Source organism: Lemur catta, chromosome 7 (assembly GCF_020740605.2).
Source record: "Lemur catta isolate mLemCat1 chromosome 7, mLemCat1.pri, whole genome shotgun sequence".
Taxonomy (NCBI): domain Eukaryota; kingdom Metazoa; phylum Chordata; class Mammalia; order Primates; family Lemuridae; genus Lemur; species Lemur catta.
Window position 1 is genome coordinate 68,944,117 of NC_059134.1, and position 25,281 is coordinate 68,969,397.

The 25,281-nt window shown below is 41.9% G+C and overlaps 1 protein-coding gene and 1 non-coding gene across 2 annotated transcripts in view; both read left to right on the forward strand.

Annotated features, from left to right (window-relative positions):
• The window catches only part of SPON1 (spondin 1), a 235,485-nt gene that overhangs the window by 44,128 nt on the left and 166,076 nt on the right, over positions 1–25,281 (forward strand). Inside the window, exon 3 of the mRNA XM_045557580.1 lies at positions 17,895–18,028. Within this exon, the coding sequence (XP_045413536.1) occupies positions 17,895–18,028 (134 nt within the window). The remainder of the gene's footprint in view (positions 1–17,894; positions 18,029–25,281) is intronic.
• On the forward strand, positions 12,401–12,504 carry LOC123643053. The gene has a single exon (XR_006736629.1). It is a non-coding gene; the product is annotated as a U6 spliceosomal RNA (small nuclear RNA).

Sequence of the window (25,281 nt, forward strand, 5' to 3'; positions counted from 1 at the left end):
AAGCCTTAAACAAGTTGGGGTCTTTTTAGCAAGGAAGAAGGAGGGAATGGCTGCTGGGCCAGCAATTTAACAAGTCTGCCACACTAGGGAGGGAGGACGTTTAGAGAAGAAGAGAACAAGAGGAGAACCCAGGACTCCATGGCCTTCACAGATCATACAGGGACGAGAGGCCAGCGAAGAGATTTCAAATACCAGGGAAATAGGAGGAGGGGAAGAGTTCCAGGGGTGTGCGTCTGCAGGGGTACATATGGCAGAGCTTTGAGCAGGATGAGGCTGTAAAAAGCTGTCAGATTTGGCAGTAAGGAGGACACAGTGACCATTGCCAGAGTAGATTCAGTGGTGCCAAGGGTTGAGAAGAAAATGGCAATCTTTATCATATGCAGTTGGTAGGAGTGCAAATTAAGCCAAAATTTCTATTGGTTTGGCACTGTATATCAAAATTTAAAATGCTCATAGCCTTTAACGCTGAAATTTCACTTCTAGGAATTAATCCAATCAGCAGATTTAGACGAGTGGAGGCTGATCTGGGTACAAGGGTGTTGACTGCAGCCTTGCCTATTATAGCAAAATAGTAAGGAGGGGTAATTGATCTAAAAGTCTGTCAGGATTAATGAAAACAAAGGATGGTACATCTTGGCAATGACATACTAGGTACAGTGGGTAAGAGCTGAAGTTCTAGACTCCTATAGTCAGGTTTAGAATTCTGGCTCTGCCATTTGCCAGCTGTGTAACCCCAGCTCTCTGGGAAACTTTCTCAGACTCAGTTTCTTTAGCTATAAAATGGGATAATTATAGTACTAATTTATAGAGCTATGGTGAGGATCAAGGAAGTTATAAATGAAATACATTTAATATGTCTGGCACAAATTATTATGCAGTCCTTTAAGAAGATTTGGCAGATCTATTAATGTATGTATAGAAATAGAGAGCTGTTTATGAGATATTAAGAGAAAAAAAATGAAGTTACAGAGTAACAAGATAATATGATCCAACAGTTAAATGGGAGTTTTACGTGGGAGGTAGATTCATGGGCACAATTCATTTTCCACTTTACCCATATCTGTACTTCTTACCTTTAAAACAAAGGTATTTAATGTCTGATTTACCTGGTCAACTATTATGTAAGTGACAGGAGGGCAGGTACCATTTTTGTTTTGTTCACCGCTCTATATGCTAATATCTGGCATATTGCAAGCAGGCAATAAATATTTGTTGAATGAATGAGTGAAAAATAGGAAGTTGTGTTGAGAAGGCAATTCCATAGACCATGAATTCAAAGGTGCAGCAGTTCTGAACTGACAAGGCCCAAGGTAGACCTCATGGGGTAGGTGGCAAACCTGAGCAGAGGTCAGGGCAGAGGGTTATATATTGGTCATCAGCATGGATGCTGCAGTTTCCAGAAATGTAGATAGCATGAGAGAAAAAGAAGAGAAACAGGCCCAAATGCACTGGGATCCAATCTCTGCCTCTCTTCAGCACATCCCAAACAGGCTGAATCTGAGAGCAGAACCATTATTTTATAACTGCTGGGGATTTTGGTGCCATTAAGTCATTTTGACATCAGAAAGCCAAGGCCCAGAAAGGTTGAGTTCCCCAAGCTCCCACAGGACCTGAGATACACCCATGAGGACCTGTGTCCCCTATTCCTGCTCTAATGCTCGCTCCTTCCTCCAAGACTGAACAGCATGGGTAATTCTGACATAAATGAAGTTGTTTTGAGAGGACATTCATCAGATCCCTAAGAAACCCATTTCTCTTAAGCACAATTCAATGGCTTGCATCTTTAAAAGTTCACTGATCACCCATGGCTCTTACTCTATTTGTAAAGAACAAAGACTAGGAGCGTAATTAACTCACCCACATTTCCCATTGTCCTTAAGTCTTTTGTGCAAGCATTGATTGTTGTTTTTATTGTTGAAAGCAGGATTGTTCTCTTGGCAACACATATCCAGAAAGAGAGCCCAGTGGGGGACTTAGCGGGTGATGCTGTTGAAGTTTGACCTTCCGGCTTGGAAGAATAAAAGAAAAAGGCAAAAAAGCACTAATTGCGCAGAGGATCATTTTGAATTGGTTACCAATCTACACTGTAGAATGCTTTGGGAGGAAAGACGTGGTTATTTTCAAGTGCATTTAGGAATTCAGAAGATCAGCCAACTGAGCTCCCAAGTATAGGCCCTTAGGGAATTCAATTTAATGAATATTTAAGAACAACTTGTTAAGGTATTACAATTAGCACAGGTAAATGGAGGATTTAAATGTGCTTTTGGAAAACAACCTTTTCTCACTTTTGTATCTTAATCATTACTTACTCATACATTGTTGTTTACTCTGAAGTGGTTTTGCTGGAAAGAAAGGATGTGCTTAGTGAAGAAAGGTGGTGTGGCAGAGCCTGAGATTGGGATCAGATACAGCTGGAAGGGATACTGGCTTCGTCCATTAGTAAAGTTGTGTGATCCTCCAGAAATTGTTTAAGTCCTCTGAACCTCAGTGTCCTCCTCTGTAAAATGGGGATACTAATACCTATTTCAGAGGGTTGTTCTGCTGATTCAACAAAACCATGTTTAAAAGTCCTGGCACACAGCTCAATAAACTATTGCTTCTTTTCCCTAAAGTTAAACTATGGTTCCCTGACCATCTAAAAAAATGAAGTTATGAATTACTGAAATCTTTTTTTTTTTTTTTTCTTTGAGACAGGGTTTTGCTTTGTTGTTTGGGCTTGAGAACAGTGGAGTCAGCATGGCTCACAGCAACCTCAAACTTCTGTACTCAGGTGATCCTCCCACCTCAGCCTCCTGAGTAGCTGGGCCTACAGACATGCACCATTATGCCTGGTTGATTTTCTATTTTTTGTAGAGACAAAAAAAAAAAAAAAAATAGGATAGGGTCTTGCTATGTTGCTCTGGCTGGTCTTAAACAGGCCTCAAACAATCCTTCCCCATCAGGCTCCCAAAGTGCTAGGATTACAGGTGTGAGCCACCACGCCTGGCCAAATTACTGCAATCTTTTGATAGAGAAGAGAAGGCAGTGTATTTGGTTCTTTACCCACATTTTGCACATAGATTTGACTTTATTCCAAGAATGCCTTGAGTTGCTTCATCTACCTGCACACCGAGAAAGCAAAGGTGAGGAGCAGAGTTCAAGGCAGGTTCAGGTAGGTTCAGCTAGAAAACTGGCTGCTGCAGAAGCCTCAAGCATATGTAAATTTGTTCCCCATTTTTCCTTCCTAACTCTTTAAGGTTTGTGGGTGGGATCACGTAGAATGAAGACAACCAAAGGGAAGCATCACAGGCTCTGGGATGGAGAGAGCTCTACCTGTTTGAGGAACTGGAGCTGGGTGGATGAGACAAACAGTGGCAGGAGAGCATGTCCGAGAAGTCAGCAGGAACCAGAGCAGGCGGGGTTGCAAACTGGCATTATGAAGTTTGGATTTTAAGTGCTATGGGAAACCACTGGAAGTCTTTAAACAGGGAAGTGACATGATTTGATTTATTATTTCAAATGTGCACTCTGGCTTCTGTGGGAAGATTGGATTGTAGGGGTTAAGTATGGAAGCAGGGAGATAAGTGAGAAGCTTGCTGCAGTGGTTTATTGAGTTTGGGTGCTCTAGGGTGCTGGAGAGAAATATTGTCAAGGTAAAACTGACAGGCAGTCAGAGGTGAGGCTTAAATGAGATCAATGAAGTGCCAAGCATGTGGTAGACATTTAGCAAACACAAGTTCCCTCATTCGGTTATGCTACAACTATATCAACAAAGTGATCCTTTTCTCTGGAATTGGATTTGCGGGGGATGATAAGTTAATAACCACATTGTCTCGGCTATGGACTTGCTCTTTGGAGAAGGGCTGACCGGAAGATGGGGGCCAGCTCTTGCAGGTCACAGCCCGCCAACTGGGAGCACCTGCCCAGGGAGGGAGAAAGTAGAGAGAGGCAGGAAGCAGGAACGGAGGGAAGAGCAGCCTGGAAAAAATATCGGAGGAGCCTCCTGACAAACTGGAGGATGTTTCTGTGCGTGGAAGGTGCTGGGGTAACAGCTGGATTTGCCTCCTTAAAAATGACAGTGTAGGTGTATCAGGGCAGTCTGCTATGATTAGAACTGAAAAGAATCTTCCATCTCATCTAACTCCCTCATTTTAGGACGTTGAAATCTAGAGAGATCTTATGCCGATAGTGGCAGAGACAGGGCTGGTAGCAAGATACAGTGGGAAGAGATTGATATTTGAAGTAAGAGTGACCGGGTGCAGTCATTTATTCTGAAAACATGTAGCAAGCTCCTGTTCTGTGTTAGACCCACGTCTAGGCACTGGAAACACAGAGTGAAATAAAACAGACAAGATTCCTGCCCTCATGGAGATTATATTCTAGTTCCTCCTACAGCCACAGACCAGCTCTTTCCCTTCCATTGATCTGTTTCTTCTTGTCTAAAAAGGGAGTAGTAATACCTCTTTAATTTTAAGTAAGTGGTTTGTTCATTCCACAAATATTGATTAAGTATGTATGATGTGCCAGGCATGGTGGCAGGTGCCGGTGACCCAAAAGTAAGCAAGGTAGACCCAGCCCCTGCTTTCAGGTATGACAGACTGGACTCAAGATGGTTGTCATCCTAAGTGTCCCTCAAAATCACCTGGGCCCTTAAAGAAATCACTGCCACCCTGGCCTCGTGCCTACGGCTTCTGAATCAGCTGGTCTGGAGTGGGGCCAGGCATCACTATTTTCAGGAACCTTCCAGGCAGTTCTCATGTTGGGGCAGCGGGGGCGGGGGGCAAAGATAAAGGCGATGAGGGTGGTGGCTGTGCAAGCCAAGAGTGCAGCATGGGGGGCCCAGGTGCTGGGCTTAGGGAGGGCTTCCCAAAGGAAGTGACATATCAGGTGAGACCACAGGTAGGACTAGTATGGCCACAAGAAGAAGGAACCGTGTTGGGGAAGGCCAGAGCCCCCAAAGGCTGCTCTGCTGGTAGAAGGGGTGACAGGTGTACACCACAGTCCGTGGCCAGTGGAGAGCACTCAAGCCATTGTTCCTTTGCCTGTTTCTCTCCCTTTGTTCTTCCTGGGCCCACTCCCTTCCCGTTCATATTCTTTCTGCTGCAGTACGCCATGTTGACAGGACAACAGCTGACTCTCCAGCTTCCAGTAATTATCGGAAGGAGCTTCCTCCTGTCATCCGTTCCTCAGCGAGGCAGGGGCCAGGCTGTGGCTCCCTCATGTGCCTCACTCATGTGCCCCACTACCGCAGAGGGAAATGCACCCTTTTCTGCATGATGTGATCAGTGTATCTCCCCCAACCCTCCACCTTCAGATGCACAAAGACAAAATGCATCCTCTTCAGATATTTGATTTGTTTTGCAAGTGCTCAGTACCCACTGGCTGATAACCACCTTGAATGTGTTTAACAAATAGCCATTGAGAGTTACCATAAATCCATGTCTTTCAGACAGATTCTCAGTGTTAAAATATAGTGAGATCAAAGTTTGGCGTCTCCCAAGGGTGTGGAGAAGTTCACAGATGTGCACCATATTTGGTAAGATATACATCCGTGCATGATGTCTGCCATTTTCACTCTAACATGAGAGGGAAATCTCACATGCTTTTATATCCTGAGAAGGAAGGCACTCCGTGACCCATTTAAGCCTCTTCTGAAATAACCCTCAGCAGAGCCTTAGCTCATTCTGAAGGCTAGGGGGCAGGGAAGGGGGGAGCACAGTTTAGGCCCTGTGCTGATGTCTGCTGACTTTAGCAAAGAGTACAGCAAGTGTCAGGGTTAAGGAGAGGGTGACAGGGAGGTTGGGAAGAAAGATCAGTCTGCTGGAAATGTCGCTGTCTTATCTGAGGGTGGGGGAAAGTTGAGGAGTCCCTCTCTTCTATTTATAATCTTCTCAATACATTATATAAAAAAAATTATTTTTTTCTGCCTGTGAGGTAACCCTCCCAGGGTTAGGGTTACAAAGAAATAATCCCCTCTCTCCATTCTTCCTGTTTTGGGCTATTTTGACATATAAGTGACACCAGAAACAAAGGTTGTCATCTCATCCAGGCAGCCATCTGTCTGCACTTGCCAGTGAACTGAGTTTGCCAAGAACTCCCACTCTGCAGGGCTCTGGGAGAGGCAAAATGATAAGCCTGTGCCTCTGATAAACCTGTAGCCCGGGGTGATGTGGGCTGGGTGGGGAGGCTGAGTCCATGGAAAACTGCATCCCTGGAGGAGACTGGTCTGGATCCCTCTTTGCCTAGAGGGGCTGATAGAGTAAAATGTGAAGGAGTTTGGTGGGGTGGGGCATCCACAACTCAGATGTCCAAAGAGCCAGAGCTACAGATAAAATCTGGCTGGGATCAGCTTTCTTCTGCAGCTGACCTCACTAGATGGCTTTTCCCAAAATTCTAAGCCGTCTCTGGGCACACAGGGTCTTTCTGGAGGCTGATGATACAGTGGAAAGGCCCCTGGTTTGGAGCCAAACTGCCCAATGTGAGTTCACCAGGAGTTTGAAAATCTGATCAAGTTCCAACATTTCTCTGAATCTCAGTTTCCCCTGCGAGATGGAAAACGTAGTCCCCTCTCAGGACTATTATGGGCTTTAAATGAACCCACAGAGTTAATGCAAATAAGCCTCCAGCACAATGACTGGGACACCGAGCGCCTTCAGTAAACTGAGTTTTCGCTCCTAACTCTTTCCTCTACTAAATGAAATCAAACCATTGCCAGCCCCATTAGTGTACAAGAGACATTCATTTGCCCATTCGTAAAGGTGTTAGCACAATATAAAAAAGCTTCCTGAACTACTCAGGCAGAGCAGGATAGAGAGATGTACGTTTTGCTGAGCTGATCATAAATCTGAATGAAATAATTATGTAAAGTATTCAAGAGCAATTCAGTGAAAAGATACCTCATCTGCCTTCATGGGCTTTTCAATTACTCATTTTTAGTACTGCATTATACTGTTCTCTGGCGACAATTATTAAACATTTCAACTGTACTGTGATATAAAACTTAAAAGGCTAATTTATTTCCTAGGCGTTAGACTTCCTAGAACAGAATTCCCCAGTTGTATGGTTCTATTTGTTTAACCTATTTGTCAGGGTAATTTTCTAGCATTGAGTGGAAACTGACACCATGTCCCCAAGTGAAAGACAAGGAGACGATGTGTTAGGTCCAGTGGTTATTAGCCTTGGTGTTGTGGGGGACGAGTCCAGGCCCCCAACTTGTCCCAGTTTCTGAATCTGTAAAGTGGGGATAATTCCTATTTCACGGGATCATTGGGATGATTATGTGAAATAATGGATATGAAGTGTTAGCAAGAGCACAGAGCATGTACTTATTAAATACTGGATATTCTGTGATTCCCTGGGTTTTACAGTCAGGACGTGAAAATCTTTCTACTTATTCAGCATATATGCATCAATCACCTACTTCTAGACACTAAAGGTGCTATCAGGGTCCATTCTCTGACTGTCACTTCAGGGAAGTCACAGTTATCAGAAACTTATCTGCTCCCGGCTCCCTGCTAGGCACTGTACACAGAACATCTTTCATCAGCATGACACAGCCCTTCCCAGATAAGGACACTCAGGTCCTTCAGTGACTAAGACAGAAATCAGACCCAGGACTTCCTGGCTCCAAAGTCCACCCATTCTCTCTCCGCTACCCCATGCTCCCTCTCAGGATTCCAGGAGGCGTATTTCACGTGGTTTGAAGGAGAATTCTTCCTCGCTTCCTGGTTTTTCTAGAGGAGAGATCTTTTTTCTCATTGAAGATTACCCAACCCTGGTAAATTAGCAGTTCCCGAAAGTCTGTCTCCATCTTTCTTAGCATCTTCCAATCCTCACAGGGAAGATGAAGCTTTCTCTTTTAACCAAGGGCTACACTGTGGGTAGAGTGATCTTGCAGTGAGCCCCTACACGCGCGCACACACACACACACACACACACACACATACACGCGCGCGCACGTGCACGCACGCCCAGCCCACTGGAGCCTGTTCACTGTACTCGACGCTCCTGAGCCAAGCTGGATTTAGGTGCAGGCCAGCTGGGCTGCTGCCCTAGATACTAGTCTATAAGGAGCACTAAAACGCTGCTGGAAATGTAATGTGATGGAGAAAATTGTCTTTACCAGAATTGTCGAGAGTGAACGTGACATGAGAGTGATAGTAATAATAATATTTATTATTATCACTAATACACAGTGATTATAATATATGTGGCGATAGCTCTGTGCCAGGAGCTTCTCTAACAGCTTTATATATTAACTCATTTGAATCCTTCCAGTCCATTGGGGTAGGTGCTGTTTTTATCCCTTTTACAGACAAGGAGAATCATTCCAGAAAAATTAAGGTACTTGCCAGAGTCACACAGATAGGCTGTCGGGCTCTCCCAGGCCCTGCACTGTTGCCTCCTGGTAGGGAGGAAACCTCCAGGAGCACTTAAGTGACCAGAGACGGTATCTCAGCAGCCTTCAGGCCTCTTGGCTGCTGGGTGAGGTGAGCAAGTTTAGGGCCGGCAGTTGAACTGCTCCAGGCAGTAAAGAACGAGCGGAGTATTGAGCGGGCAGTCTTCCCGGCCTCCTTCTCCCACGAAGCACTCAGCCTTTCCTCCAAATGAATGTTGGGCAAATATTTAGAGAATATCATTTTGAAAAGGGGCCAGGTTATTAGCCTGCCCAGGGCGCCTACACGTCCCAGCCCAGCCCTGCTCCCAAGCCTGGCCTGTTGTGTTTGCTCCCGATATGTGAAACAACCCACGTAGCATGGTGGATTAACCTGTTTTTGGGTGGGGCAAGGGTCAGGGGGATGCAATCTGGTGGCCATCGGGACTAAAGCTCTGTGTATTAGAGGCCACCTGTGCAGGGCGAGGTGCTGAAGGGGCTGCCGGCAGTGCTCCTGGCCATGTCACCTCCTCCCCAGATGCTCCTCATGTCTGGAGGATGGGGGGTATACCCCTGGGAAAGAGGAAATAAAGCAGGTAAGGTAAAAAAAGGTGAATAGAATGGAGGTAAGAATCTATTTGAAGAGATGCTAGTGCAAAAAGGGATGCTAGTAACTTTGTTGAAGGGACATGGGTGCTGGGAGATGAGGGTCTTTGTAGGGAAAGAGGACAGGATCTGGGCTCCAATCTTTCTAGCTTAGAAGAGAGACCACTGACAAAAGGCACACTGTATAATGCATCTGATGCAGCCATTCAAATTAAGTTTCTGAAGAGTTTAGAAAAACCTGGAAAAATATCAAGGCTTCTCGAACAAAAGGAAAAAATAAGACACAACATTATACACACAAAATGAACACAACCATTTGCCCATTTCAAAGTATAAATGCAGAAGTGGCTAGAAGGAAACAAACCAAAATTATTCAAACAGTGGAGGATTTTTTTTCCCTTTACTTTTCTGTCCTGGTTAATTTTTCTATAATAAACTTACTTTTTAAAGCAATAAAGGCAAACTTCTTATTTAATTTTTTAAAAATCTGTATGGAAGTCTCTTTCATAAAAGACAAAAGCAGCTATCTTTCCTTCCAAGACTTTCTGACTGAAAGATACACAGAGGAAACTAGAAAGAGGTGATTTAATGACTGGGATTATTTTCTTTGGACTCTCTCTCAGGTTTTACTGAAGTAGAAATCCCTTCCTTGGCAGATCCAGCAATAATAACCTGCATTAATTTCACTCCCAGAAAAATTAAGATGTTAAATTTAGCCATAAAGGATGATCATAATGGCCCTAAATTATAAACAACAAAATGTTCAACACTCTGAGATTTGTTAGGTAAAATGTAGACTATCCATAAAATGGGCCATTATGCAGCCATAAAAAAAATTTATTGAGATTGCATATTGAAGGGAAAAGAAAGATGTTCATGATGCATTGTGGAGAGAAAAGGCAGGTTAGAAGATAGGAAGTACAATATAATCCTATTTTTAGAATTGCATTTGTGTATGTATATGTATAATCTGAAAAGATATACACCAAAATATTAGTAATAACTATCTTGAGGTGGCAGAGCTACCAATAATGTCTGATATTTTTTGTTCCTCTATGTTTTCTGATTTCCCTACAATGAACAAATATCTCTTGTGTAGTAATAATAAAAAGCTTATTTCTGCCTCCCCTCTTCAGGGTGTCTTCCTCCTGTGTCCGTAGCCTGAGATGTTAAGAGACTACTTCTCCCTGAGATGTGGGTCATGATTGGTGAGGAGAGCGTTGCAGTCATAGTTGCAGCCAGTTATAGGTGCTGGACGTTTTGTACCTGCTATCTCCTCTGTTCCTTCTGTCAACCAAGCAAGCTGGGTATTACCATCCTCAGAGTGGTCAAGTGGCTTTGCCCGGCCAAAGTCATCTAACTAGAAAGTGGCAGAACCGTGATTTAGTTCAAATCTATCTGACTCCACCATTTATGTGCTTCTCACAGATTGCAGAGAAGAAATACTTACGAGATGACTTCACCGCACATATCCTCCCTCATTCCTCACCCCTGTCTCTAACTATCAGTGCCCCTGCACTACCTAACTCAACAGTTCCTATTTAGATATAGCAATGCCCTCTCCTTCAAACACAGCCCATCCACGACCCAGCCTTGAGGACAGCCTGCGTAGGCAGCTGCTGTCCCCCCTTGGGGGCTACCATAGCACTATCTTGATGGTCACCCTTGGTCATGGTGCCCCAGCATCAGTCGATGGGCTCCTGAGTTGTTCTCTTAATCACGTCTCACACCCTCCACAGCAGAAGCCCCTTCTTAGCCCAAGGCCCAAGTTCCCAAGCCTGACCTCTCCTGCTAACTCTACCCCAAGCCCGTGTTTATGGGACCAGTTTCCTGCTGTCGATGCTGTTCCAAGTTCCTGTTCTGATGATCTGACTTCTTGCTTCTCATGTGACCACTAGCCCCTGATCTCCATGCTGGGCCTCTGTTTCCTGAAAACAAATGTCCCAAATGCCACTTACATGGACTTCTGAATAGTGTTCTCTTAGATGTCCCACTGCCATGGTTCACCCACTTGTTAGAACACTTACACCTTCATCAGGGACCTTCATGTTTGTGTCTGTTGGACCAGAAAGGGTGAGGCAACACACCAGGTGAGAGAATCCAGATGAGAGTTGAGGAGGGGAGCCAAGGGTAGATTTAGGAAAGAAGTTTTGTGTATTCAAGTCTGAAAAGAAAAGTGAGGCCATGAATAGGATGAGGGAAGAGCAGACACCCTTGGATAAAGGCAGTCACGATGTAGATTTCAAAATAGATATGGCATGTGATTCAGGACTAAGATTGTGATTAATGAAAAGTTTTGGATGCCTTGAAAATCCTGCTTACAGGGTAGCTTAGAATGTTCCTAATATCTGAAAAGACCTATTCATGACCAGATACCCAACCAGTTGCTTTAATTATAGGCTGACAAATATTCTGGAAAGCAAACCTTATCCACCTGTCTAAACCTCGGTGGATATCTGGGTTGGCCTTACCTGGCTGTCTCACCTGGATGGGAACCAGTCACAGATTAAGATCTCTCTTGCAGGGAGTCAAGCAGCTGCCTTACCAGCAAATCTCTCCCAAAATGACTTTAAGCTTAAACTTAATCTGAGAAGGTTTATTTTAACCTATATGTAAAATGGAAATGTAATCCTTGGAATGCTATAATGAGGTTCTTAAAAAATATATTAAAGACCTATTCATCTAAATACATCATCCCTGTAGAAAATTTAGAAAATACAATAAGCATACAAAGGAAATAAAAATCACCCATAGTACTATTACCAGACACAGCTGCTCCATTGTAATATGTTTGAATTTTCTGGTCTGAGGTATTCAGAGAAGAAACCACAGATTGAAATGAGTGACTGTCCTATAGTCGGTGGGTAACATGGTGGGATTCTAAGGTCTGCTCTAGACCATGACAAGTGTAGAGATGTACCGGACGTGGGGAAAGGGACGGGAGCAGGTTCTGATAGGCTCACAGCTTTTCAAAAGAAGCTAATATTTTCTGAGAAGCAAACAATGTTGGGAGCATTCTCTGCATCCGAGGAAACAGCCCCTTCTGTTCAATGCTTAATTACCATCTGGCAACTGAGGTTGTGGATAAACAACCATATTTACCTGAGGTGGCTTCTATGGATTGGAAAACATTCTTCTTTGTTTCAGTTGTTGGCCATGGGTCTTAGTCTTACCCCACTCTGGGCTCTTTGTCTGAGTTCAGCTGGAAAGAGCATGGACTTTGGCTTCAAACAGCCCTGGGTCAGAATTCCAGCTCACTCTGAGCTTCATTTCCTCCTCTGTAAAATCTTCTATCGCTATCGAAGATTCAATGATATGGCCATGTTAAGTACCTGGCACATAGCAGGTATTAATTAAATATTTGTTCCCTTTGGCTCTCCAAATGTAATCACCTAGAACCTTCCCAAAGATTTCAAAGAACTAGGATTAAAAATTCCTACAGTGCTTGCTTCGGTAGCACATATACTAACATTGGAACGATACAAAGATTAGCATGGTCCCTGCGCAAGGATGACACACAAATTCATGAAGCGTTCCATATTTTTAGATATTAAAAAGAAAGTATTGATTTTGATTCAATAAATGTCTTCTTTCAAAAAAAAAAATAAAAATAAATAAAAATAAAAATTTCTGCAAAGTTCTCTATGACTAGCAACACAGAGGATCCTTGCTGGAATTGTAGTTCTGCGAGGCCAAGACAATCACATTGTTTGCAGATCCACCCTCACACCAACCAAGCTGCAGAAGGGAATCTCAGAATACTTCCAGAAAATATAGAGCAAAAGCGCTACTTACTTTTACCAAGTACTTGTGTGTGTGTTGGAGTGGGGTGTTTTGTTGTTGTTTTGGACTGGTCCAGTGCATGTGGTTCCATTGGACGAGGCTTGACTAGAGAGAAATTTCTTACCTGTCATAAGGGTGATGATACTATTAGGAGGGACTACAGTTCAGGGGAAAGAACATGGGAATTACAGCCAAGTAGGGCTGACCTCAAGCCCTGGATCTGCCACTGTGGGACTTTGGACAGGTTATTGAACGCATCTGCATCACACTAGTTTCCTAAATGGTAGGCTTAAGAATGCTTGTTTTTCAGTGTTTGAGGGGAATGGAAATAATATTAAATATATGTAAAGTCCTACACCAAGAGAAAGTGCTCAAAAATGCTAGCTATTATTATTGTCAAGGTTTTTAAAATATATATATATTTTTTAGACACTGGGTCTCACTCTATCATCTAGGCTGGAGTGCAGTGATATGATCATAGCTTACTGTAACCTTGAACTCCTGGGCTCAAGCGATCCTCCTGAATAGTTAGGACTATAGGTGTGCGCCCCCACACCCAGCTAATTTTTAAACTTATTTTAGAGATGGGGTCTTACTATGTTGCCCAGGCTAGTTTCAAACTCCTGGCCTCAGTTGATCCTCATGCCTCAGCCTCCCAAAGCACTGGGATTACAGGAGTGAGCCACCATGCCTGCTCTAGCGAGGCTATTAATAAGTATTTAGGGAAACAAAGTCCAAATTCAGAAGGCAGCCCAGGGAGTTGTCTAATTAAAGGAACTAAGGCAGATATTGTAGCCAAGTCATAAAGCCAGGAGTCTCACAACCAAGGGGAGGGGGCAAGTATTCCTAATTCTTCAGTGAACACCTATTATGTACCAGGCACCATACAAAGTGCTGAGGAAACAATGATTTAAAAAAAAAAAAAAAGACATGGGAAATGACCAGGCTTTGGCAGGAGAAACCCCATGACCAGTGGAGCTGAGTGCAGAAAGCAAGGAGGGAGATGGGGCAATGTGAGGCTAGAGGTAGAAAAGCAGGAACTAGACTCTGTTAAGGATTTTAGTCTTGATTGTAGAAGCAATGAAAAGCTGTTGAATTGCTGCAAGGAGGGAAATATTATACTGTGATTACATTTGTATTTGTAAAAGGTCACTCTGGCTTGAAATGTAGATAACAAATTGGAGAAAGGCAAAAGAGGAAGAACTAGATAGAATGATTTTCAGGCTGGGCACAGCGGCATGCACCTGTAGTCCCAGCTACTTAGGAGGCTGAGGCAGACAGATCACTTGAGCTGAGGAGTTCAAGGCTGCAATGAGCTATGATCATGCCATTGCACACTAGCCTGCGTGACAGAGTGAGACCCTGTCTCTAAAAAAAAAAGAATAAATAATTTTTAAAAAAGAATGACTTTATATTCGCTTAGAAAAAGTGATGTTAGCTTAGTATAGGGTAACAGTAGGAATGAGGGTAAAAATTCAAGAGATAGCCCAGGGAGGAGAGTGTGTCAAGAAGAAGGGCTATGTGGTATCCATTGGATTACGCATTGCAGAAGCCTTAGCTAGGGTTATTTTGGTAGCGTGGTGTGGTCTGAAAACACACAGAACAGTAAATGGAGCAATGGAATTTAGTAGTAATCCCAGAAATAGACCCATGCAAATATAGTCAACTGATTTTTGACAAAGGAGCAAAGGCAATACGATAGAGAGAAGACAGTCTTTTCAACAAATGGTGCTGGAACAACTGTACGTGCACATGCAAAGAAAAAAGAAAGAATCTAGATACAGACCTTATACCCTTCACAGAAATTAGCTCAAAATTGATCACAGACCTGAATGTAAAATGCAAAACTATAAAACTAGAAGATAACATAGAATAAAACCCAGATGACATTGTATATGGCAATGATTTTTTTAGATACAACACCAAAAGCATGATTAGCAAAAGAAATAATTGATAAGTTGGACTTCATTAAAATTAAAAACTTATGCTCTCTGAAAGGCACTGTCAAGAGAATGAAAAGACAAGCCACAGACTAGGAGAAAATATTTGCAAAAGACATCTGGTAAAGAACTGCTATCCAAAATACAAAGAACTTTTAAAACTCAAAAAGTACAAAGTGAACAATCCAATTAAAAAATGGGCAAAAGACCTGAACAGAAACCTTACCGAAGAAGATATACAGATGGCAAGTAAGCATTTGAAAAGATGTTCAACATCATAAGATATTAGGGAATTGCAAATTAAAACAATGGGATACCACTGCATATCTATTTGAGCGGCCAAAATCCAACACACTTATGACACCAAATGCTGTGGAGGATGTGGAACAGGAACTCTTATTCATTGCTGATGGGAATGCAAAATGGTACAACCACTTTGGAAGGCAGTTTGGCAGTTTCTTACAAATCTAAACATACTCTGACCATATGATCCAGCAATTGTGCTCCTTGATATTTACCCAAATGAATTAAAAACTTATGTCCACACAAAAAATTGCACATGGATATTTATGGCAGCTTTATTCGTAACTGCCAAAACTTGGAAACAACGAAAGTATCCTTCAGTAGGTGAGTAGGTAAACAAACTGTGGTACATTCAGACAATGGAATATTATCCAGTGTTAAAAAAAGAAATGAGCTATTAAGTCACGAAAATGCTTAGAGGAAACTTAAGTGCATATTACTAAGTGAAAGAAGCCAATCTGCAAACATTACATACAGTTTGATTCCAATTCTATGACATTCTGGAAAAAGCAAAACTATGGAGACAGTAGAAGACTTGTGGTTGCCAAGTGGTTGTGAGGAGGGACGGATGAATAAGCAGAGCCCAGAGGATTTTTAGGACAGTGAAACTATTCTGCATGACACTGTAATGGTGGATACATGTCATCATACATTTGTCAAAACCCACAAATGTGCAACAACAAGAGAGCACCCTACTGTAAACTATGGACTTTGGGGGATAATGATGTGTCATTATAGGTTCACTGATTATAATAAATATACCACTCTGGTGGGGGATGTTGATAGTGGGGGAGGCCATGTGTATAGGGACACAGGATTTGTGGGATCTCTCTGTACTTTCCTCTCAATTTTACTGTGAACCCAAGACTACTCTAAAAAAATAAAATGTATTAATTTTTTTAAAAGTAGCTCACAATGTGGAAAAATGGAGATATATCCCTACTCCATCATATTAAAAAATAAACTCCAAATGGATTGAAGACCTAGATTTGAAAAGTAAATTTATAAAGCTAACAGAAGAAAATATTAGAAAATACCTATGCGATCTCAGTTTTTTTGGGCAAGATCACAAAAGTGCCAGCCATAGAAGAGAAGTTGAGGAATTTGACTAGATGAAAGTTATTTCTGTTAAATAAGAATTCTGAAGATAAGATTAACCTCTGGGTGATAGAAAGGAGAAGGTATTTGTAAATGACGCAGTATTCATATCTAGAAAATCTCAAAAAATAGCAAGAAAAAGACAAGAATATTCACTGGCAAAGACTCTGAGTTGCCAATTTATAGAAGGGGAAACCTGATAAATTTATGAAAAGATGCTAAAATTTGCTACTATTAAAATAAGAAGATGCTACTTTATAACCATCAGACTGGAAACAATTAGAAAGTCCAGTGATAAGAAGTACCGGTGAGGATATGGGGAAATTGAGAACACTTGTGCATAGCTGATAGAATAAACGGTATAGCCATTCTGCAGAATCCTCAGTACTTACAGAAATTAATATAACTATACCCACAACCCAGCAATCCAGCAATCCCACGACATGGTTTGTATCACTGAGAAACTCTGATCACAAGTACAATGGCATGAGGTTCTCCGTTGCAGCAATGTTTGTGGAGACAAAGAGCTGGAAATCAGCTAAGTGCCTTTCCCTGGAAGAGTGGATAAGTAAAACGTGGTCCATACCTGCAATGGAGTATCAGGCAATAGTCAGAAACAATGACTCACATTCACATATAGTAACACTGACATAGCTCAAAAGCATAAAGTTGAATGAAACATTAAAAAGCAAAACTATTTTATATAATTTCAAAGTAATACACACACACACATACTCAAAAGGACATATATTAAATAGTTAGGAGTAAATGCCAAATAGAAGAGGGAAATGGAAGTAGGATCAAAACTATAGAGCTAATCAAAAAGTAATAGGAGATTGACTTTGCTTTGTCTAGTAATGAAAGGAGTTTGAGTGACTTAATTCTTTCTACTTTCTGACCTAAAAAGAAAAGGAATTTTTAAAAGTAAAATAAATACAATATAGTTATAATAATCTCATAAGATTGTATCTGAAGATTAAATGAGTAATTCAAATAAAGCACCTAGTGTAGTGCCTAGCACATACTAAATGCTTAAGAAATGTTATCTGTTAATGCTATTAACACTACTCATGACATAGCTACTACCAACTAATTAGAGTTGCCACTTAAAACCAATTGGATTTAGGTGATTTCCTCCAAAAGATCCTTTCAGGTCTAATGTACTATATAGTTCTACTAGAGGTATAGGCAAGTATCGCAGCAGACCCAGAAGCAAGCAGACAGGAGAAGAGCTGAAACAGCCTTGGGAATGGGAAAGGCTACCATCTTGTTTGTAGTGTCATGGGAAATTGTGATGGTTAACTTGGGAGAGTACTGGCTGGTGAATATAATTTACAAATTAAGGAAGTGAGGACTACACAAGTAAAGAGTGCTATGCACTTTGCTATACTTCCTCCAAAAGGGTGTTTTCTTTTAACATTTTTAATTTTAAGTAGCTGAATTACAAAGTCTACCTATATTTGCTTTGGATTATCCCTCCCTATTTTTATCCTTTCCTCAAATGGGACACAGGTTGTACTAGTGAAACGAGCAACATTGTCACCTAGTGGTTGGTTCCTCAAAGTGCTGACCCGAGATTGGTCCCAGAGAACATAGATGTGCCTAATCTTTTTCCTCATATTATGTTAGTTCAACAAATGCTGACTGGGACCCCATGCCAGGCACTATTCTGGTGCCTGGGGATATACAGTTGCTAACACAAAATGACAGGTTTAAAAATAAAATTGAGCAAGTTTCAACTCAGAAACTTAGGAGCTCTCCCAAAATAATGTTGCATTTTCATGCGTTTACTTTCCACTGGTTTTCCGTAGATCATAGATGAAGAAGAAACACAGTTTATGAGCAACTGCCCTGTTGCCGTCACTGAAAGCACACCACGGAGGAGAACGCGAATCCAGGTGTTTTGGATAGCGCCGGCGGCAGGAACGGGCTGTGTGATTCTAAAGTAAGTAAGCATAGAATCCTTACACACTTCATGCTCCTTCCCTAAAGTTTACCAAAGACTTTGTGGTGTGGTTGCAGAAAGAAAAGTGGCTTTACTGGGCAACAGACAAGTTGCATCATCTCTCTGCCCTCCCCTATCTCAATTCTAAATTAGCACCATGGGCCACCCATTGGTAAAGTGCTTCATAAAGAATCATTTGCCTGAATCTCTGCTTTCATAGAATAGAATGATTCTCCTGGCCTCTCTCTACCTTACTGGAGGTAATGATACCGGGGCTGGTTAAGAAAAATGACAAACCAGGTGAAGATAATCTTTGACTTTCTCCATCTGGAATTTAATACTTTTTCTTTTCTCAGAACACATAACACCTAGAATCCTTAAACTGTGGTTAGACTGACCTGAGACCCAAATGTAACCTCCATTAGCCCCAAGCTCAGCCTTCTGACTCTGTCTCCTTCTTTGCCCTCGGGTGCCACTTCCTATCTGGCCTCCTCATCCTCCTTTTGGTGAGTTACAATAGATAATAAGAAGTATTAACCGGCCAAAAAAATTTTCATCTGAAAGGTAGCGTTGCCTCAAACTTGTGTCTCCAAAACTGTGTGCCACATAATGATGTCCTGGGAAATGTAAGCACATGGGCAGGAACACAATCTCTGTGGTTAAATATTTGCATACTGCATCCCCTTCTCACAGATTCCCAATACATATTAGCATAATGAAGGTTTTGCAAAGTCCTTGTAAAAAGAAATCTGTTTAATTTTGTTTCACTCGGTATTTGCCAAATTTATTTGACTGTAAACCTCCTTGTTTTCTTTCGTTTTCTTTTGTGTGTGTGCATGTGTGTGTGTGTGTGTGTGTGTGTTCGTGCGTGTGACCGTCAATAACATTCACCAGTTTGGGAAACACAGTAATAATCTATTTTAAATAAATTTAAAGTCCTTATGGAATGATGCTGGGAATTTAGGATTTCAGACAGGCAAATAGTCACGGGTAGATGGACAGGGCTCCAATTCCAGCATCTGAGAAGTCATTTTTCCATGGAGGTAGGGGCTGGGACCTTCCCAACAATCTTCCTCTTCTTTAAATTCCCTAAGGCTTATTAATGTATTTGGTTCATTTGTCAAATGTGGACATTTCAACAGACTTACAGCTGTGGTTAACTTCAGCCGCCCCCTGAGAAGATGCTGATAGCAAGCCTCCCACCTAGGCATTTGGGTCCCTGTAGTTCCTAGACTTCCACTGTGCCTGGCTTATGGCAAAAGTCTCATACAGTCTCTGGAAGCATCTGTCCATCGTCCCTAGCCCTGTCTTTGTCTGGCCTCCCTCTGCTGCCATCTGTCTGGACATCGTTTGTTTATTTCTTAGTTTAATGCAAGCTGAGCATCCTTCCCTCAGATTCCTTGAGAAGTTTGGCTCTTGGCATTAATCTACATTGTGGTCATTAAAAAAAACGTTGTAATGAAATCTTATCATCTACACACATTGATATATGACATGTATCTGGCATCTAGTTGAAATGTGGGAGGTCTTGTGGAAATGAATGAAGACCAATGAAATGAGAACAGAGGCTGTGTGTTCAGAGCTTGCTACATAGCAAGGGAGTCAGCCGCCATCACTAGCATTTGACAGAGTCTCAAAGGCAGGCAGAAGAGTGGAAAAGTCTTACAGTGAAAAAGAGGGAAGACTTCAGGTCTGCTCTGATTGGGGGCTCTTGGTATGGGGAAGCTAGAGGTGGGCTAACTACAAGTGGAGTATCTTATGTGACTGGTCTATAGAGCATATTTGCTTTTTGGGTTCTAAGTTGAAAGTGGGGGCAAAAAATATAGCAGTTGGCAGTCATTGACTAAATCCTGATGTTCTGGGCCGTTTGCTGGGGCCCAGAGGCTAGGGTTCAGAGTTCTAGTGTCATTGCCATATGTGGTCTGGCCATTGTCTGTTAGGATACTTAGTCTCTCGGCCTGGACACTGGGTTCCCAGCTTGGCTCTCGGTACCCACACCCCTACCCATGGCAGCCCAATTACTCCACAGAGCCTGGGGCTCTAAAGAAGATGGGTGGAAAATGTCACATCTACATGATGAGTCTTCCTGCTCTAAAAGCCTTTATCCCTCTGGCCCAGATCTCTGGTTTTCTTTGATTTATTATTCTTACAACCCAGAAGCATTTGATCTTTCTGGTGGAAGCCAGAGAGGCATCTCTTGTTTACCCATTAACAATCAACATATGTGAACATATGTTTATCCATTAACAATTGACATGTGTGGCTTGTTCATTCGCTCATTCTTTCCACAAATGTCACTGAGCCTCCATGTGCCCAGGAATCCGAGATATACAGACCACCAAGTTATGTTCTTGGGCCTGGAGGTTCTTACAGGTCAAATGGGGGAGCGAGAAAAGGTCATCCAACACTTTCTCTATACCAGGAACTCAGCGCACATCTAGCAGGCTCTGTCTAATTTGATCTTCGAGGAAACTACTCCCATTTTACAGAGGAGGAGACAGGCCCCTGGGGAAATTAGGCAAGTTTCTTGAAGTCACACACCCATTTAACTCTAAAGTCCATGTTCTTCCTTTCTTATATTTATTTTTTCTGAAGGAATAATATATAAGCTAACATTAAAGAAATAATTTTATAAGACATAAACACATTCACATTGTAAAACTTCACATACAGAAAATAGTGAAATACAGAAAATACAGAATACAGAAGAAGTATAAAATCCATGACATCTCCCCCAATAAATTGAGAGTTTCCTACACAAAGGCAGAAATAGATACCAATTTGGTGTGTAGGTTTTAGGCTTTTATGTGGGGGTTTATATTCATAAAGGAAAACATAAAGTACATGGTTTCATTTTTGTGGGAATTTGAGTTTACACAAATGGTATCATATTATATTACATGTAATCTCCTGAACTTGAATGCTTTCTCACTAAATAAGATGTATTAGAGATATGTCTAGGTCAGTACATATAGACTTGCCTTTTTTTTTAACTGTTGCATATAATCTATGGTATGGATGTTAATTATTCCACAGCTGATGGACATTTAGATTGTTTCCAGTATTTTACTATTGCAAATAATGTTATGATAAACATCCTGGTGCCTGCCTCTTTGAGCAAATATGCAAGCTTTTATCCACGGTTGATGCCAAGAAATGGGATCATAAGGGATGCACATTTATAATTTTAATAGATACTGCCAGATTTTCCTCCAAGAAGCTTGCCAACTTAAACACTCTCCCTGACTGTGAACAAGAGAGCCTAAATCCTTACTTGCTCAACGGCCCTTGATGTTATCAATCTTTAAGATTCTGCCAGTCCTCACTTTAATTTTCCTACACCCAAGGTTATAAATATATTCCCATATTTTGTATATTTTTATAGATTTTTAAATCAGTTTAGGTCTTTAATCTTCCTGCAATTTAATGTTGTGAAGGAGATGGTATCAATAAGCCTCAACCGAAAATAGATGGCATGCTCAAAATGAGGTGGAAAACAACAGTGGAGGATGCCTATACCACCTAGGCTTGAAGAGGTGAGAGGAGGAGGTGGAGGGGATGGTGGAAAGGACCACCTATGGGAGGAGCTGAGGCCTTTGGTTAAGGGAACCAACTAGCCTGGGGGACCCCAGCCAATCCCCTTTCCCTGATCCCCTGTGGGCTCTCCCGTTTGGCTTGTCTCCAACCATGAGGACAATGAAGCCCACTGATATAATCCATGCAGATTATTCTCTCAGGCAAAGACTAGGGGGCAAAAGAGTGGAGCAGACATCTACCTGGAAGAGCAAACCACAGATATACAACAGATGAGAAAGTGAAATCTACCTATTTTTCCCAAAACGGATAATTATACTTGTCCCACATCCATTTGTTGAATAGTTTATCCTTTCCCCAATATGTTGGGATGCCTCTTCATCAAATACAAAATTGTTACACAGGTCTATTCTGTTTGGTTGTTCTTTTTATCTATTCCTCCATGAAACCCACACCATTTTATAGCATTATTTTATGTTTTGATAACAAGTCATTGCTCATTAATCTTCTAGTTCAAAATGTTCATGGTCATTTGAGCAGATTCATAATTCCAGGTGAAGTAGAGTAAGTTTGTTGTATTCAATAAAAAATTATTTTAAGATTTTCGAATGATGTTGCACTGAATTAATAGTTTAATGTGGGAAAAATCAGTATCCCTAATAATAGTCTTCCCAGTCAGAAACATGGAATATACCCTCTTTATTCAGGTCTTTTACATCCTTCATAAAGTTTTGCAATTTTTCTTCACTTAGATTGTACATTCTTGTGAGGCTTTTTTTCCCCATAGGTAATTTATAGTGTTTATAGTTTTATTGCTTTTATGAATGGGATCTTTGTTCCTATTATATTACACTTTCTAATCATTGATTGTTTATGTTTAGAAAAGTTGTTGATTTTTTACCTTAAGTTTGAATCTGGACACTGCTGAACTCTCTTGGTAGTTCCAAAGGCTTGTTTTTTCATTCTTTTGGGATCATCAATGTAAATTATTGTATCTAAAAATAATGAATACATATGCCTTTTATTTCTTTTTTCTATTTTAGCTTATTATCTAGCACCTCTAGTACAATATTAGATAGTGGTATTCATGCTTATTCCTGATTTTAATGGGAATACTATTATATTTCACTTTTAAGTATATTATTAATATGTAGTTGTGCAAGTTTCAAATCAATGCCTTTAATCAAGTTGAGGAAGACCCTTTATTTAGCTGAGAAAGTTTCCTTCTTTTTCACGTCGAAGGTGGTATTTGGGAAATCAACTAACCAGTAATCCATGTGCACCTACCATGTGCCCAGAGTATACCAGGCACTGAGAAAGACTCAAAGGATAAACAATGATTCTGGCTTTCAAAACACAGTCAGTCTAGTTGTGGTGTAAATAAAAATATATATGCAAAGTTAGCGAGCCCCAGACAGACATCAATGGGGGACAAATTAAACATGGTTCAAGTTCAGAGAAGAGATGAGCAACGAATGGAATAATCAGAGTTTCTTGGAAATATTAGCAGTTATATCTTGAAGGCAGTGGTAGGGTTTGAATAAACGGACAAAAAGGGAAGGGGTTATTCCAGGTAATGGGGTAGACAGAGTGAAAACTGAAGTCAGAGCTTGTAGGTCAGGGTAGACGTGGCAGCCCAGGGAGACAGCAGACAGACAGACTTGTCGAGATTAGAAGGTCTTTGGGAGCCAAAATCCATTGCTAAATCATGGAAGTCCTCCAATGTCAACATAAAAAGATTGAGCTTGATTCCAGAGGAGAGAGGGAACCGTTAGTGGTTATTAAACAGCGGACTGACACGCTGGGAGGAAGGCTCATTAAAAAGTTAGTGAGGGTGCTTCAATCTGGCAGCAAAGTTCAGGACAGATGAAAGGGAGATAGCAACTTGGTTGCGGAGCCCTCCTTGCAGAAAGGAGCATTTGTGAGGTGGTGTTTGAGTAATATTGCTGGGAGAAGGCAGCCTGGGAGATAAGCTGCAGAGTCTGCCGAATGTCAGCAGATGACAGCTCTGAAGCCCGCGTGGTTGGTTGTGCTCCTTTGCCCAGGAGGGCTGGGAAGGGAAGCACAAAGCAATTCTGACTTTCCTTTTGGCACAAACCTGACACCATTTCCATTTTCCATTTGGATGCAAAGATTTGAACATTTCTAAATTACAGACTTTCCAGGCAGCCGTCCTTATAGCCTTCTTCCTACAAATGAGTGACCCAGCACTGCCAGTTTTCCTGGCATGCTACAGTGCTGTGAGATGCTCCAAACCATTACAGCAAAGTAGCAACTGATGAAAAGGAAAAGCCCTCGTGAGTAGAATAAATGTTTACAGGTCCCACCAGAAGGAAGCCTTGTCCCCTTGAGTCTGACAAAAGTTTTGTCTCCTGGAGTGATCCTCTCTTTCCGTGGATTTATTCTTTGGGTAGATTTCCAACACTTAACTTGTCCCTTCCTGGAAGTGTCTGAGATCTAGGTCATCCATCTCCTGAGGAGACCGTCACTTGGTGAAGCATTTGGGGAATTCAGTCTTAGGAAACAATGGTTTGTCACAGGCAGTAATAATAGCCAAGAGCCAAGCACTGTTCTGGGTGCATTACAAATACTTATTTCAACCTCACAGCAACCCTGTGAAGTGGACACTAAGGAGGAAGCTGAGGCACAGAGAGGTTAAGTAACCTGCCCAACGTCACAGAGTAAGTGACAGAGCTGGGATTCACACAAAAGCATCTGGGCGCCTGAGTCTGTGACCTTGATACCATACTCTGCCATCTCACACTGGTGCCGCAGAGTCAGGGTGAGCTCTGACTTCTTCCTCTCCCCCAACAGCTTGAGTAGCCAGACGTTGGAAATTGGGCTTATAACCGTCTCTTCTGTCTGCCACTTGCCTTATAGTCATTGCCTTGTTTGCAGACACTTCTTGCCTTACTCTTTCAGAAACCTCCTAATTGATCACCCTCGTCCTTGCCCTCTGACCCTTCCTCATACCAGTTACCTGAAAACTTGAACGGGGCTCCCCACCACCTTAAGATAAAGTCCGGCATCCTGACCAGAGTGTGTAAGGCTCCCGCTGTCCTTCACCAGACCCCTGACCAGCCTCCCACTGCATCCCTCCCTGAACCCTGCTCTCCAGCCCCTCTTGTCTGTCCATTCTCTTAGCAACACTTACTGAGCACCTCCTGTGTGCAGGTACTGAGGACACAGAGGCTGTCTTTGAGGTTGTCACAGTCTAGGGGTGAAACACAAACAAAACAAATCAGGTCTACAGCCTTTCATCTGCAATTCTGAAACCCAGAAAGCTCTAAAATCCAAAAGAGTCTTCATAACTTATTTAGGACCTAAACCTGCCTTGAACTGACTTGAAGTTATTTATAGTCTTTTTACCTAAATATTAATGTGTTTGATTGTGAGATACTATCCTAGACCCTGATGAGGGTGTTACAAAATATATGGAATGTGTACTGTATTACCTCCCTGAAATCTGAAAATATTCTGAATTCCAAAAGATGTCTGGCCTCAAGGGTCTCGGATAAAGGACCTTGGCCCTGTTAATGCATTCCAGGGTGGGACATTTGGTAATGGAAGCATCACCCAGGGCGCTGGAGAAGTGAGAGGAGGCAACTGGCTGACAGGACTGGGTTTCACGTAAATGTTAAAAACAAGCAATTTGTTTCTTGCCAGTGAAATAACCCATTCCCACCATGGCCACTACAAGATCTGAGAACTCATTCAAT